Genomic DNA, 14,535 nt, shown 5'->3' on the forward strand with positions numbered 1-14,535 from the left:
TCTTGGGTTACCTGCCATGGTTATTGGCAGCTCCCACTGTGAGGCCCCTGGGTAGGCACAGCTGGAGTGGGCAGGCAGGTGGGCACCTCTGACAGGGTTGGGGGTTGTCCTGCCACAGAAATGCCCAGAGACCCTGGACTGAAGGAAGCCTGGCTGTGCAGAAAGAAGGGTCTGGGTGTAGGACCCAGCCCCAGCTCCCCAGGGACTCCGTTCACGGAGAGTGGAGACCGACCGGTCCCCTCTGGCACCAGCGAGGACCTTGCTCCGGGTCCATTCCCAACCAGCCCTGCCGCTGGGGGAAGCATGAGGAGGGGAAAGGGAGGATAGCGGAATCGGGCCGGCGGGAGCCCAGAACAGCTGGCCAGGGCTCCGGCGCTGCGCGGTGGCTCTGGGGACGCCAGACTCTCATCTCCATCTCTCCACTCCTCCCCACACTTACCCGTCACCTCAGAGCCCGCTCTCAAAGCCCTCTCTGCCAGTCCGCGCCGGAATAAAAGGCAGAAGAGAAAGGAAAAAAAAAGGGGGGGTGGGAACCGGAGGGAGAAAGTTTTCTGAAATGATGAGTTTCCCAAAGGAAGAGCTAAGGAAAGGGAAATGGCCAAGAAAGTAAGGACGCGAGCAGACTGGAAAGTGGAGCTGATGGCGCCTTCCCCGACCGGTCCAGCCAGCACAGCCTCCCGCACGCCCATGAGATTCCGGGGTCGCAAGCGGGGTCCTGCGCTCGCGACCGGACCGGGGCCTCCCCAGCCCGGGTCGCGGGCTGCAGCGGAGCCACAGTCTCGAGGCCCGTGTGTCTGTCTCGCCATGCGCTCCCAAGGGCAGGCGCCAGCCTGTCTACGTGGGACCCGTGCTGGCGTGGAGCACACCCGACGTGGGGACGATTTTTTCCCCCGGCTCACGGAGGGTCGCGAGGAGCCCGTGGGTGGCGGGGAGTGGTGGGAACCGAAAGGAGCCTCCGGCCTGCAAGGCGCCGCCGGGGTGGGACGAACCCAAGGACCTCGGGCCCCCGGTCGCTTTCCGGAGCTTCTGGGCGCCGGGTCTGCGGCAAGGCGGCGGGCAGGGATGTGGCCGGAACTTGCTTGCTGGAGGTCCCGGCCTCCTCCGAAGGCCCTGCTCTCATCTGCGTGCGCCCGGGCTGGTTGGTGCTCTAATGGTGGGTTGCGCAGGGACCAACAGTGCCCAAGAGGGCACCAGTGTGGAGGCAGGATGTGGATGTCTGTGTATCTGTGTGTCAGTGTGTCACTAGGACTGCGTCATGGGATTGTCAGCTTCTCAGAGATGCAAATGGTCACTCTGAACCGGCCTGAGCCACCGTGTCGTTCAGGATGCAGCGTGATGATGTCGGTCACCGGACTGTGTGTCTCTGTGCTCTGGGGAAGGAGGAACAACGTTTTGGAGTTTGCGACCCTTCCCAGCCCAGACGGTTTTCTGGCGGAGTCCAGGCGACTCTAGAGGTGGAGGATGTCGGTCGGCTTGGGATGATTCCAAAGGGAGTCAAGTCTCCACCGCATGGAGTCCTGGTGGTCTCCCTTGGTCCCCCGAGCCACGCATCCGGGTTTCTTCCAGAGCGCCACCTGCCAGACCTTTTTTGCCCCAAAGGGGATACACCGTTCACGTGGGCACGCTTTTACCCCTTCTGTGCATGTGCACTTGCACACGCAGTTACCCAGCTATCATACCCCCTTGCTCCTTCCGCCGTGCATGCACCGGTAGAGTCACCCCACAGCCAGACCCAGCTTCCATCCTATTCCCAGATCACAGCCAAAGCCCTCCCTGCCAGGTACCTCTTCGGGTTGGTGAAATGAACTGGGCCTTGGAATTTAATTGAAGCTAGAATCTCTGACTTCTCTCCTCCCAGACAGCACCAAAGTTCTGCTACATGTAAATTACTCTGGTATTATTTGCATCCTTCCTGTCGGGATTTTCCCCCCTCTTTGCCGTACCCTGACCACCAATCCCAGGCCTCCAGGGACCTAGGCCAAAATCTATTGCCGTTAGTTTCACCGTCCCCTTTCTTCTCCTTGGCTGCTTCCAGCTCTAGTTCCTGGCTGGGGTTCTACTGCTTGGGTTTCCTGCATCTCCCCATTCAGGTCCTGAAATTCCATGTTAGGAATCCCGGGCCAGGGAGCCCGAGGGCTGGAAAGCTGAGTCTCCCAGACTGCAGATACTGGGTCTGAGTAGATCAGAAACCCCTTGGAACCTGCCTTTGCCAAAGAAACAGAGAATTCTTCCAGAGGTGGTGGGAGGGGGCGGTCCCCACCCAGAGTTCTAGACGGGATTCCGAGAAGGCTGAGAGGGGTTTGGAGGAACCTAGACAGACGACCTTGCCTCCTCTGAGTCTGGGAAAGGAAAGGTTCTGGGACCACCTCCCTGTCAAGGACATATGGGCAGAGCTGCCGCACCAGAACAATGCCCCAACCCCCTACGACCCCCGATTTGTGGAGTCGTTGAGATCCCGGTCCGATGGTGCAGTGCCCTTCCTTGGGGCTGAGGGCTCCAGGCCTGAGTGGCAGCAAACGGTTTGCACGGATGGGCTTCCTGTCTGAAGGGTCTTACACCCCAGGACCTCGTGCTGGATTCCACCTGCTTTCACAAGCTCTGGGGGAGAGGGGGCTAGGCCTCCACTCAGAGCTGGCATTCTAGGGCAATTCTGGTTGCTCCCAGCAGGTGCTCCAAGCAGGAGGGCCAGAATGGCAGGGCCCACGAGCCTGATTGCCAGAAACACCCTGCTTCCCCATCAGGGTGGCAGCTCTCGGCTTCCTGGGTTCAGCCAACCTCAGAGCCAGCAGGCCAGCAGACCAGTCGTGATGCCCAAGCCTGAACGCTCCGCCAAAGTGGCGTGTGCCCCCCTCTCCGCTCATCAACCGGCTCTTGACCGGTGTCCGAACCTAGAGTGAGAAGCAGAAGACACGTTTGAGGCTCAGGTACGCACACACACACACTCACACACTCAAGGGAGAGCTTTGCCCAGATTTGTCTGCTTCCCCACTGGCCGGGGGAAGGGTGAGGGTGCCGCCCAAACTGGGGCGATACTTGAAGAGGCAAGAGAAGAAAAGACAGGCGAATGCAGAGTCCTGTAAATAAACACCATTTCCATGGTTTTAATAAGCAAAATAGGAAACCATTTTAATAACCAAAAAACAGAAACCAGTCTGAATAAAACTACAATAGACTAGGTTTTAATATTTTCATATCATAAGCAGGGTTTGAAATTGATCCCTTATTGTACATGAAATAAAAACAATTTCTGTTGAGGCAAATTTGATTTCAACACAGTTGAATCCGTAAAAACCGAAGCTCGTTTCTGATGCAGGACAAATATCCACAATATTTAAAACTGCAAGCACCATGCGGTTCATACAATCTTGTTATTACTGTTAATTTATCAACTAATACAAACTCAAAAATGCATCCGGCCAGCAGCGCCAGCAATTTCAAATGAGAACTAAAAAATACGCTTTCATTTTGGTATTTTTGTCAGTGCAACTTAAATCCTCTTACTGACCTGCAGGGGGGAAAAAAAGTAATAATAAAGAAAAAACACCCAGATCTTCCCTATAACTACTATACAACTGAAGGGGGCGGGGGTAACACCACCAATAACTCTCCCGCTCTCTCAAAAGCAGGGAAAGAAACACACATAACATATTGGGCTAAAGAATGCACTTGAAAGTTGCAAAATTACTTGCCAATGTTTGGGTTTCTGGTACTTTCTGAGTGTGGTGATTGGTTCAACATAAGTTCAGGTCACCGTTGGGCAGTCTGGGCTGGTGAAGCCGGTCACCCGAGGAGCATTTCGGCCCCAGCAATTAGTGCGGGCCTGGAGAGTTTCGTGGGGACCCTGGGGTGATTCTGGTTGCAATAAAAAGCAAACAAGGTCTGTTTTCCTTTCCTATCTTGTTAGGGGTGTCAACGTAGCCCTAAAACCAGGTGATGTGAGGACACTCCCCCGGCCTCCAGGGTGTGAAACTCTGCAGCTGCCCTGCCCTGGTACTAGGGAGCTGGGACCCCAGTCTTCTTTCTCCCAACAAAAACAAAATTGAAAACTAGAACGGGAGGAAAAGAGGACCGAAAGGGGGCAGGGGAGGGAGAGAAAACATGCAATTTCCAAGGGTGCCCCAAGACAGAGTTGTTTTCTGATGCAAATGCCCAGAAGTTTGTTTTTTTGTTTTTTGTTTTTTGTTTTTTTACTTACAAAAAAATGCCATAATAATAAACCCAAACAAAGACACTCAGCTTGCTGCCAGGTTCTCTTAAGCGGTTTGGCGGGGCGGGTATTTACAAGCCTACAGCTCATAGACTGAAACCCGACAAGCAGCCGTCGGAGTTTCCGAACTGCGATCCCTTCTCACCCAAAGAAACAAGGGGGTTATGATCCATGATCAACAACATGCTAAAGTTAAACAAGAAAATGGTACAAAATAGAAATTATTACCATACATGTCCAGCATGCAGGATTAATATTTTTAATGCAGATTTTCGTATTTTTTCTATATAATCGAGCAGGCAATAAAACTGATGAGATTTGCGCGCAGAACGTCCTAACTGAGGCCCGCGTCTCGGGGCTGAGAGCCAGTGTTCTCCGGACCCTGGACAGACAGGTCCGTCTGTCCTTCCTTGCTTCGCTCAGCCTCGCCTCGCGCCTGCCGGGACGCCAGGCTCCCTCTCCTTTCCTCTCCTCGCTGCTCTCTTGCTGGACTGGATTACGCTCCGGGCCGCGAGGAAGCGGCCCCGGCTTAACGCGCAAAGTTCAGGAAGCCAGGAGTCTCCAGACGGCCTTGGCGACTCCTCGCGACTATGCCTTGCCGCCCTCCAGCCTGGAGAAAAGTTGCTCTGGGACTTCCCACCCCCTCGCCTCCCTCTGGCTCTGCTCGAGTCTAGGAGGCGCCGCTGGCGCTCACCGCTCTCGCCTTGGCCAATGTCCCCTGCCTGCCCGCGCGCCCTCCCGTCGCCCGCGTCCCGCGCGCCCTTCCTCCCTCTCCCTCAAGTCAAACAGGTCATGGCTGGGGCCGTGGCAGGGACAGGGTCCGGGGGAGTCCGGGGCTGGGGACACGGGACGGGGAGTCCGGGCCGGGGCAAGGGCGGGGGCCGGGAGCGGCCACGACTCACAGAAAGAACTCGGGAGAGGAGGGGCTGTCGCTGGTGGAGCCCGCCTCCCTGAAGCCGGAGTTGGCGAGTTTCTCGCACTTGACCTTGTAGGCGTCTCTTTCGCGGGCCAGCCGGGACACCTCCTGCTTAAGCTGCTCCACCTGCTGAATGAGCTGCGTCTTCTCATTCTCCAGGTGGTGTTTCTGCTGGACGCGTTTATACCTGCACGACTGGGCGTAGCCCCGGTTCTTCAGGGTCCGCCGCTTCTGCTTCAGGCGGATCACCTCGTCCTTGGTGAAGCCCCGCAGGTGGCGGTTCAGCTCGCGCACGGACATGGACACGAGCTGGTCGTCGGAGAAGCGGTCCTCCACGCTGCTGCTACCACCAGCCGCCGTCGCCGCGGCCGCCGCGTGCGGCCCAGGCCCGGAGTGGCTGGTGGGCAGCTGCTGCGCGGGGCTGGCCGCGCTGGACGGCGGCGGCGACGCTTGGTGATGATGGTGATGGTGCGGGTGCGCGTGTGGGCCCAGCTCGTCGTGCGCCACGCCGGCGCCCGGGTACGCGTGGTGCGGGTGTGGGTGGTGGTGGTGATGGTGGTGGTGCGCGCCGCGGAAGCCGTCGAAGCTCTGCAACGGCTGTGGCACTGGGTGCGAGCCTATGAGCGCCTCCACTGCGTCCTCGGGCGTCAGGTTGAGCGCCTCGGGGTTCATCTGCTGGTAGTTGCTCGCCATCCAGTACAGGTCCTCGAGGTGGGTCTTCTGTTCGGTTGGGCTGAAGCTGGGCGACGAGGGCACCGAGCTGCACGGCGTGCTGAGCGGTGTGGACGACACCGAGCCGGCTGGCTGCAGGCGCGTGCAGGGCCGTCCCGGGCGGTCCGCGCGCCCCAGCGGCTCCTTCTTTACGTCGAACTTGAGCAGGTCGAAGTCGTTGACGTACTCCATAGCCAGCGGGCTGGTGGGCAACTCGGGCCCCATGCTCAGCTCCGCGGCCATCGCTCACGCGAGGCGCAGCCGCCGCCGCCGCCCGGGAAACTTTGCAGCCGGCCGGGGCGCGCCGAGCCGGGAGCGGGGGCGAAGAGCGGCGAGCCCGGGAGGTGGGGAGCGGAGGGCGCAGCGGGCCGGGGCCGCCGGCCAAGCCTTTGTCTGGGGACGCGGCGGCGCGCGGGAGAGTCCCGAGGCTGCCTGCGCCGCCCCAGAGCTCGGGGCTGTGGCCGAGCCGGGGCCGGGCCGAGCCGGGAGGGGTGGAGAAGCGAGCGGGGCGCGCGGCCGGGTCGAGGGGTGGCGCCGGGCGAGCGCCCGCCGCTCGCTCTCTAGCTCTCTTGCTCTTGGGCTCTCCCGATCTCAGCCGCTCGCAGCCCGGCGGTGCAGCTGTGCGGGATCCGGCGCAGCCGCTGCCTTTTATCGCCTCCCTGATGTCACCGGGGCGCGGGGGCCCGAGCAGCCCGGCGCGCTGGCCAATGGCTGTACGGGCCCCGCGGACCGGCGGCGCAGGGCGGGGCGCGCCTGACAGCTCCTCCGCCCCCCGTGTCAGCTGACTGGCGGCTCGAGCAGCCGGAGAGCCGCCGAGGCCTGGCGGAGGGCTGGAGCAGAGAGGGACAGCCGGCCCGGGCCCAGCCCCCCACCCCCTCGGTGTCCCGGCCCCCGCCCGCTCGCCTTCGGTGCCAGCCCCCCCGCCTCCACCACCATAGGCTGGGCCGCTTCGTCCACCCCTTCGCTCGCTCTCCTCCCTCTTTACCCTTGGCTCCCCCAACCCCAGTCCGTGTCACCCCCAGGAGGCTCAGAATGAGCGCCGGGACGACACCTCTCGGGTCCATTGTTCCCAAGCGTCCCCCGCCCAGTGGGGGACGCTCCGTGTGCAGCGCGGCCGCGGGCCGTGTGTGTGCAGTGCGTGGCTGTGTTTTTGCAGGGCTGAGCATGTTTGTGTGTTGGGGGGCAGGGTTGGGGCGCGAAGAGTTGTGTTCAAATCCAACTCAGCCTCAGAGGACACTCCTCGGGCCAAGCGGGAGCCATCCCCCTCCTGGCGGGTGTGGTGGCCGAGCCCCGAGACAGGACTCGGCGGGCCCCGCCGCTCCCCGCACACCCCACCCACAAATGCAGTAGATGAAGGGAGTGGGGAAGGAATCGGCCCAAAGGCTCCGAAGCCCTCTCCCCAGCCAAACGCAGTGAACCCTTAGTTCTCCGAGGTTGGGGGCTGAGGCCAGCCCAGGACGGTGCTCCGGGTGGCTCTTGGCTGCTGGGAAACCGGCCCTGTTTTTGTTTGAACGTTTTGTAACGATTAAGCAGATCCCGGCGTCAGCCAGCCGAGGAGAGGCTCAAACAGGCATAAAGTGCGACCCCAAGTGGCCACTGTGCGCAAAGGCGCGCCGAATCGCGGGGCCCGCAACTGGAAGTCTCGGCCGACGACTCGGACTCAGCTGGGTCTTCCCAACTCGCCCAACCCAAGCCGGCCCGGAACGCAGGCTGTGTGTGCACCGGAGCCCAAGACAGATTCCCCTAGAGCCACGTACAGGTTCTCGGGTCGGTCCTCGGACTCAGCCGCGAGTTCCACGCTGATCTCCCCGCCATGAAACTCCGCGCCCCGGCTCCGGGGATCGGGGGGCGGAGGGGCTGGGAGGGGTGCTCGGCGGCGGCTCCCTGCTCTAGAAGATCCTAGGCCGAGTTAGGCGGATGGCCGAAAGCGGAAACGCCACAGCGAGGGGCCCCAGGGCTGTCAGATGAGAAACCTCCCCCGAGTGCAGACGGGGACCCCTGAGCGCACCGCACTACGGCATCCAGACAGTGCTTGGGCGCTGCGCACCTTCCGTATCGGGTACAGGATGGCCCGAAATAAGAGCTCCCTAGACCCCGGCCCGGGCGCAGAAACCGGATAAATCGCAAATTCGCTGTACCCGGAGACCCGACCCGCCTCCCGCGTCGCCTTCTGCTCTTCAGCTTTGGGCGCGAGCAGCGAAAAGCAGGAGAAGCGCACACTGGGTGAGTGTGTCCAGCCGCTGCCCGTACGGGACCAGCACGACTGACGCAGCGCGTAGGGGTCAGGTGGGCCCACTAATGCGGACGCAGCCAGATTTTTTTTCAAGTGTTAGAAGGTAAAATATTTTCCTCCAATTAATTTTGAAAACTGTCTTCTCTTGCGCCCTCGGTAAGGCTCGAGTGAGGTATGATATTGGGCCGCCTATTTTTAATAAAATGAATATATTTGAACTAAAATTTGGACTGAAAGGTTTGGATCAGCAACTGTAGTGCTGGAAGAGCCCGTCTTCAACCCTCTGCGAGAAGCGTGCTCTCCGCAGAAAGGATCAGGCTGTCTCCAGGGAGAGCTTCCCGGGCGGGCCATGCCGCCGCCCCGCCCCTGCTCAGAGCTGGGCGCTGCGGACCAGCACCCTGCCTGTCCCTGCCGCGTTCTCACGCAGCCAGAGCGTACTCGGATCGCGGCTCAGCAGGGGAACGTTCCGAGGCTACGCTGGGTCGGCCGTCTCGGTTCTATGCAGACTATGGCTGAGGCTACAGGCGGCCAGGTCCGGACAAACGCACTGGCCTCTCCCGGTGACGCTGAACCCCAGCCGCCAGCGCCCTCCTTCCCGTGGACACTGTGGCCTTCTGCGAGTGCAGGGAGGCGGCCGGGCCGGTCTGTGCCCTCATTGTGTCCCCTCTGGTCTGTCTGACCCTTGATGTCGAGGACCAAACCTGAGTCTCGGGAGTGTGGCCCATCGAGGCCCTAGGGTTCCTTCAGCCCCAGCTCTGAGGGTTCTAGCCTCCTGCTCCCCTGCGGGCATCCTGCCGCGGTCTCAGAGTCTCTAGCACTCGGGCTTTGTCTGGGCGGCCGCGTTCCTCTTTGTCCCTGTGCCTCTGTCTCGGGTTTCGGATACTCCCTTCCCCTGGGCTCTGACTGAGGCTCTGACTGTCCATCCTTAGGTCCACCTTCCCCAATAACCCGCTTCTTTGCCGCCCTCCCAGCCTAGCCAGTCCCTCTTCTACCCACCCTACCCACAACCACCTCCAACAAAAACTGTTGGAAACTGGGTGAAAGTGAAGCAGACGCTCAGGTTGCTCCGGAGTGAAAGCCGCTGCAGAGCAACCGACCTCACGGTGGGGCCCGGCCTCGCCTTCCTGGCTGCTGCTGCGCTCGGCCGCGCGGTCGCGGCGTCCCAAACCCTTTGGCATCCCTCTCCCGCCTGCGGACGCCGGCGTCTCCTTTCCGAGCCTGGGGGCTTTAAAGGTCAGAGTGCCGGGCTCCCGGTCGACGCGTACCCAGAGGCTACACGCCATCCCTGAAAGACTAGTGGGGTAATGGGTGGGGGGAAGAAAAGAGAAGGGCTGGTGGGAGAAGTGGAGAGTCGAGGAAGAGAAGTGGAAAGGAAGGAGGCCAGGAGACACAGGAGTAGTACACCAAGCCTCTTCTGAAGGGAAGCTAAGGAGGACTGGTGGCGGCCAGAGACCTCTTCTGAACAGTTTGTTGTCACTAACCCCCCAAACTCTAATTTGAATTTTTCACCCCTTCTCCCTACCCACCCCAGGTTGAGCCAGAGGCGATGCGTCTGAGCGCACCAACTTGGGATTCTTCAGCTACCGATGGTGATCAAGGAGATGTCCGAGCTACAGCGGAGCCTCGGGGCACCCCGTGTGGAAGTGGGTGAAAAAGTTACTCCCTAAGGGAACGAAGGGTCCACTGCCATTCGCCGGCTTCGAGGTTCGCCGCGCCGCTCCCGGCCGCCCCTGCCCAGCCCGCCCGCTAACCCGAGAGCGGCGCGCTCTCCCGTGCGCCTCCGGTCTAGCGCGGCGCTCCCAGCAGCCGCATTCAGCCCCGAGGTGCACCGTACACCCTTCGTTTCCAGAGGGCTGCAGGTGTTTGGTGTGCGAGTGGGCGTCTCTGTGCGTGCATGGGTGCAGTGGCAGGCAGTGCGGGAGGTGTGTGGGGCGGTATGGGTGGCGGGTGTTAGGGAAGCACGGCACGCGGAACGCTTCGAATCGCAGAGCCAGCAACTCCCGGCCCCTGCGCCAAGTCCGTTGCAGGATCGTACTATTCCGGGTCGCCAAACGGAAGCCGGTGGTCCCAAGGGCCCCAGGGTGAGTTCTGCCGGGGAGGAACCTGAGTTAGGGGACCCCCAAGAGCCTGCCTTCTGCGTTTGCATCACCCAGATGTCAGATCGCCTGTCTCCTCCAAAGAGCCCTGACATCTCGGCTACCTTTCCTGAGGCCCTTGGGAGGAGGGTATTCTTTCGCTCCCGTTGCCTCTGAGCTTCCCAAGGGCTTCGGCTTCCAGGAAGAGGCAGAAGATAGTTCTCCCTTCCTCCTCCTCTTTCCCAAAGGCAACTGGCCCTTGCAATGTTCCCTGCTTCACCCAGTGGCCATCAGATTCTAACCCAATGCTTCTTAACAGGTATTCTTGGGCTTCTGTATCCTGGTGGCCTTAAGCACCCAAAGGATACAACAGGTCCCAGTAGGGAGCCAGTTACCCCAACTCTGCAGAGCCTTTTCCCAGCTCCCTCTCTTGAAGACCAGGGACACCCAATGCCACCCCCACGCACACTCACACTGGGAATGGGAATTTATTATTAAAGCTATTTTACCCGCTTCTTTTTACTTTGTTTTAATGTGAATTCTAGAAATTTTTGAATTACATTATGTGGCTTATATTCTATTCCTATTGGACAGTGCTGTGTTAGACAACCAATGGGCAGTATAGCTTCCAATACCGATGGGATATTTAATAATAATTTCCAGTCCCAACTGTACGGAGATTTTCAAAGCCTTTATCGTTCACTTTTTCTTTCAATTCTCACAACTCTATAAGGTAGTGACTATCGCTATCTTTATTTTACAGAGATATGTAGGCAGGGAGGTAAATACAGATGTATTGCAGTGTCCTAAGAGTTTTATCAATTCATTCAGTCCCACAGCTGCCCTTGGAGGTGGGGAGGATTATCCCCATCTTACACAGAGAAAGAAGCTCTGAGAGGTTAAGTAATTTCTTTAGCGACACAGTGGCGACAAGCTGGAGCTTCTGGCCCTAACTCCAGTACTCTGGATACCATGAAGCACATGGTCTTGATCTCGACTGGGTGGCATCCCAGGGACCCAGGTGTCAGCACAGCACTTCAGCCGCTCTCTGGGTCAGGATCTCCAGCTCTCCGCAGACTTGGTGGTTCCTTTCAGGTCACAGTTGAGCCTCTAGCCTTTGCCAAGTCTCTGCCGAGGGCTCAATTATCAAGGCAGTGATGAACATGTCTGTCCTCTGGTCGATGGCATTCAAACATCCTTGGGCTGACTCTTGTTCTCTTCCCTCTTCCCTGACTGTGTGGGGCTGGAGGGTGGGAGTTAGAAACCAAGGCGGGATGCAAGCCAAAATAGAGAAAGTTTGCAGAGTCCTCTCCAAGGTCCTGTCCTTTACCCTTGGCCTCAGCCTGACCCCTAATCCTGGCCTTGATCCTTGGTCCTGCCTCTGGCCTGAGTTGGAACTTCAGCCTGTTTGACCTTCAGCCCCATCCATCCATATGGTGGGGTGGGGAGAGAAGGTGGCTCAATGCTGATGAGAAGTTCGCTGTCACTCAAGGCCAGTGAGGGATGACCAGCAGGGCTCTCTCCCCCCACTTCCTCCCCATGACCCCAAGGGCAGCATTACAGACTCTGAAGCCTCATCATTGCTCCCCAGGACTGAGACCCTCATCCCCCCACAGCTCAACCATCACTTAAGACCTCGGTTTCTCCATCCAATGCCTTCACCCTCATCCAAGCCACCCTCATCTTCTGCTTGGAAGACTACAGAGGTCTTGGTTCAGACTTTCTTCTCCCCAGGACAGTAGAGCCAGTTTTCATGTTATATGAATCTGTTCGTTCTACCTTCACCCCCTACTCCTGGGCTTAACTACAGATTCCTTCAGTACTTGGACAAAGAACTGAATTCCTTAGCATGGCCTTCAGGCCCTGAAGGATCTATCTGCTCCCACCTCATCTCTCACTGTTCCCCCCCCACACACAGTGCTCCAAGCACACTGCCTTCTGTAAGTCCTTCCACAGCCCAAGCTCTGTCTTCCACCAGGCATTTGCACATGCCATCCCCCTGCCGGGACTGAGTCAGTCCCTTGGTTCTGAAGACGTTAGACAGAAGAGGTGGTCTGTGGCTCTTCCCAGGCCTCAGAGAGACTTGGAGTGTAGCTGGGAATGCAGGTGGAGAGAAGAGCCCAGGAGCCAGGGTAAGGTCATGGTCACTCTGCGGAAATCACACACACGAGAGTCATGCGGCAGGGCTCCCCTCCATCCCTTCCCTCTCCAAGCTGGATCAGCGTAGACCTCAGATTTGGGAGAGGCCTTAGGAGATAATACAAGGAGGTCAGGGAAAGGCTTTGGCCAATGAGTGCAAATGTTTTCTGCCTGAGAGAACATGTTGCAAATACAGATTCCTGAGCCACAGTCTGACTTTATAGGTCTACATGGAGCCTAGGAATTTGCATTTTTGTAAGTTCCCTAGGTAATTCTGATGTTTGGGATACAAGAAACACACCTTAGGAAATTATCTAGAAGTTGACAGTTATCTCCGTATCTCATACCAGGAGAAACCAGATTACAGTTGTGGAATAGAGAATGAATGAATGAATGAAATTAACAACTAGACAAACACGGAGGCTGCCTTGCAGTAGATATCTCAGAACCCTCAGGCCTTTCCTGAATACCCTTCAGCCCTCTCCTCTCCCTTAATTAACAATCATTCCTAAACCAATCCTTACCCTTCCTCTTTAGACAAAGGACCAACTCAGGAGAAATCTGGATGATCTGAGTGATTCCATCCCACTGGCCTCCCCTCTTCCCTTCTCCTCTATCTGGATGCTCTTCAGGGGCCCAGGGGTCCAGCTTCCCACCACATTGTCATCACAGCTTGGGGAGCAAGCTTCTGAGTACAGGGAAAGTGGGTGGCACCATCCCACTGCTGGAAACTGCGGTCCAGGGCTGATGGAGGGAATCATGTTTGACCGCATCTAAGCCCAGGCTCATTTCAGCCAGGAATTTCTATGGTTACTCAACCTCTTTCTTCCCTTTCTTCTTTTAAAGATGAATTATTCAAGATATACAAGCCTACTTTCTCATTGTAAAAAAATGCAACAATGTAGTTTTAACAGATATGTCTAGAGCTACAGCTTTGCTTTTTATTTTTATTCAGCAACTTCTGCATCCATACGTCGAGATCTACTTTTTGCTTTTTAACTCATGCGCGACAGTTCGTCCAATGGAAGCTCTGTAGTTTTTTATCCAGTCTTGTATTTATGGACGTTTAAATGCTTTCCCATCTTTCACGATTGCAAACAATGCTACAACAAATCACTTTTTACATGCTCCTTTTTGCGTGTGTACAAGTATGTCTCTGCAATAGAGAGTTAAGGAATGAAATGGCCGAACTGAAGGAAAGGTGAACACATTTGTAACGTTAACACTGTCAAATTAGCCTCTAAGAAGATTGGACCTCTTGAAATTTCCACGGGAAAAATATGAAAGTAACCTGTTTCCCCATGGCCACACCGACAATGGATTTTAACAAGGTTTTTCGTGTCAATTCTACTTATGTCCATTCTGTGACCAGTACTGGGAGATGAGGCACAGGGGTGGGCATGGCATCTTTCCTCCCCTCCAGAGAATTGCAAACCTTGCCGTTGCAGCTGGAGAGACAGTGTGGTGATGCTGGCAGATCCCCAGCAAAGGAGCACTTGGTTCTGTTGGAGGGGGTTAGAGGAGGGGTTGGCTGTTAAGGCTGCCCTTAACTAAGGCTTTGAAGGCTGAGCAGATATGTATCAGAGAAGTACAGGAAGACCCAGGCACTTGGGGGGCTATTTCAAAGAGGCTAGATTTAGAGCTGGAGAAGCCAACACTTGAAGGGCCTTGAATGCCGCGCCAGAGTCAGACCCCATTCTTGACTAGAAGATCACCTCCACTTGGGCAGGCATTTTTCTTTGTTTGTTTCACTGCTGGGGACTCAATAAATATCTGTAGAAATGAAAAGGAGCATCCCAAAGGTATTTAAGCAACGTGCTTAATTTCTCTTTCATCTCTCATGGAGACAAGGTGCCCTCAGAGCCCGGGACTGTGAGTCTGGCTCCATTCTGCACGCTGGAGAAACGGCACAGAAAAGCCCGGCTCAGGAATCCGTTCCTTGGTCTCAGCACCCCCATCCCGGCCCTGTGCCAGGTCCCTTTCACCTCTGCCCATTAGAGATTGCTTTTGGTTTCTGTGTTGACAACCCCTGTTTCTGTGTTTGGAGCGACTGTTCAGTGCCATTTCCTGATTTAATATCAGAGGCGGCACGGAGCAAGGATGCACAGTTAGCAGTTTTTGCTCCAAGTATTTTTCAAGTTCCCTTTTGATGTAAGGGTTGGGTTTGCAGCTTCCCTGATCTCGCTGAGCAGGGAGGGCTAGATGGGGGCTGAGGCTGGGAGCCGGAGGTGGGGGGAAAGGAGAAGACCCAGAG

At 57.2% G+C, this 14,535-nt stretch overlaps 1 protein-coding gene across 1 annotated transcript; it reads right to left on the reverse strand.

Annotated features, from left to right (window-relative positions):
- Positions 1-3,072: 3,072 nt before the first annotated feature.
- Positions 3,073-6,329, reverse strand: MAFB (MAF bZIP transcription factor B). The gene has a single exon (XM_082670785.1). The coding sequence runs from the start codon at positions 6,075-6,077 to the stop codon at positions 5,106-5,108; it is 972 nt and encodes a 323-aa protein (XP_082526911.1). The 5' UTR covers positions 6,078-6,329; the 3' UTR covers positions 3,073-5,105.
- Between the last annotated feature and the right edge of the window lie 8,206 nt (positions 6,330-14,535).

The sequence above is a fragment of the Grampus griseus genome, assembly GCF_964374135.1.
Source record: "Grampus griseus genome assembly, chromosome: 14".
In the NCBI taxonomy this organism is placed as follows: Eukaryota; Metazoa; Chordata; class Mammalia; order Artiodactyla; family Delphinidae; genus Grampus; species Grampus griseus.

Bases quoted from the DNA above. Each gene is read 5' to 3' on its own strand.
- MAFB (XM_082670785.1), bottom strand. From the start codon at position 6,077: ATGGCCGCGGAGCTGAGCATGGGGCCCGAGTTGCCCACCAGCCCGCTG.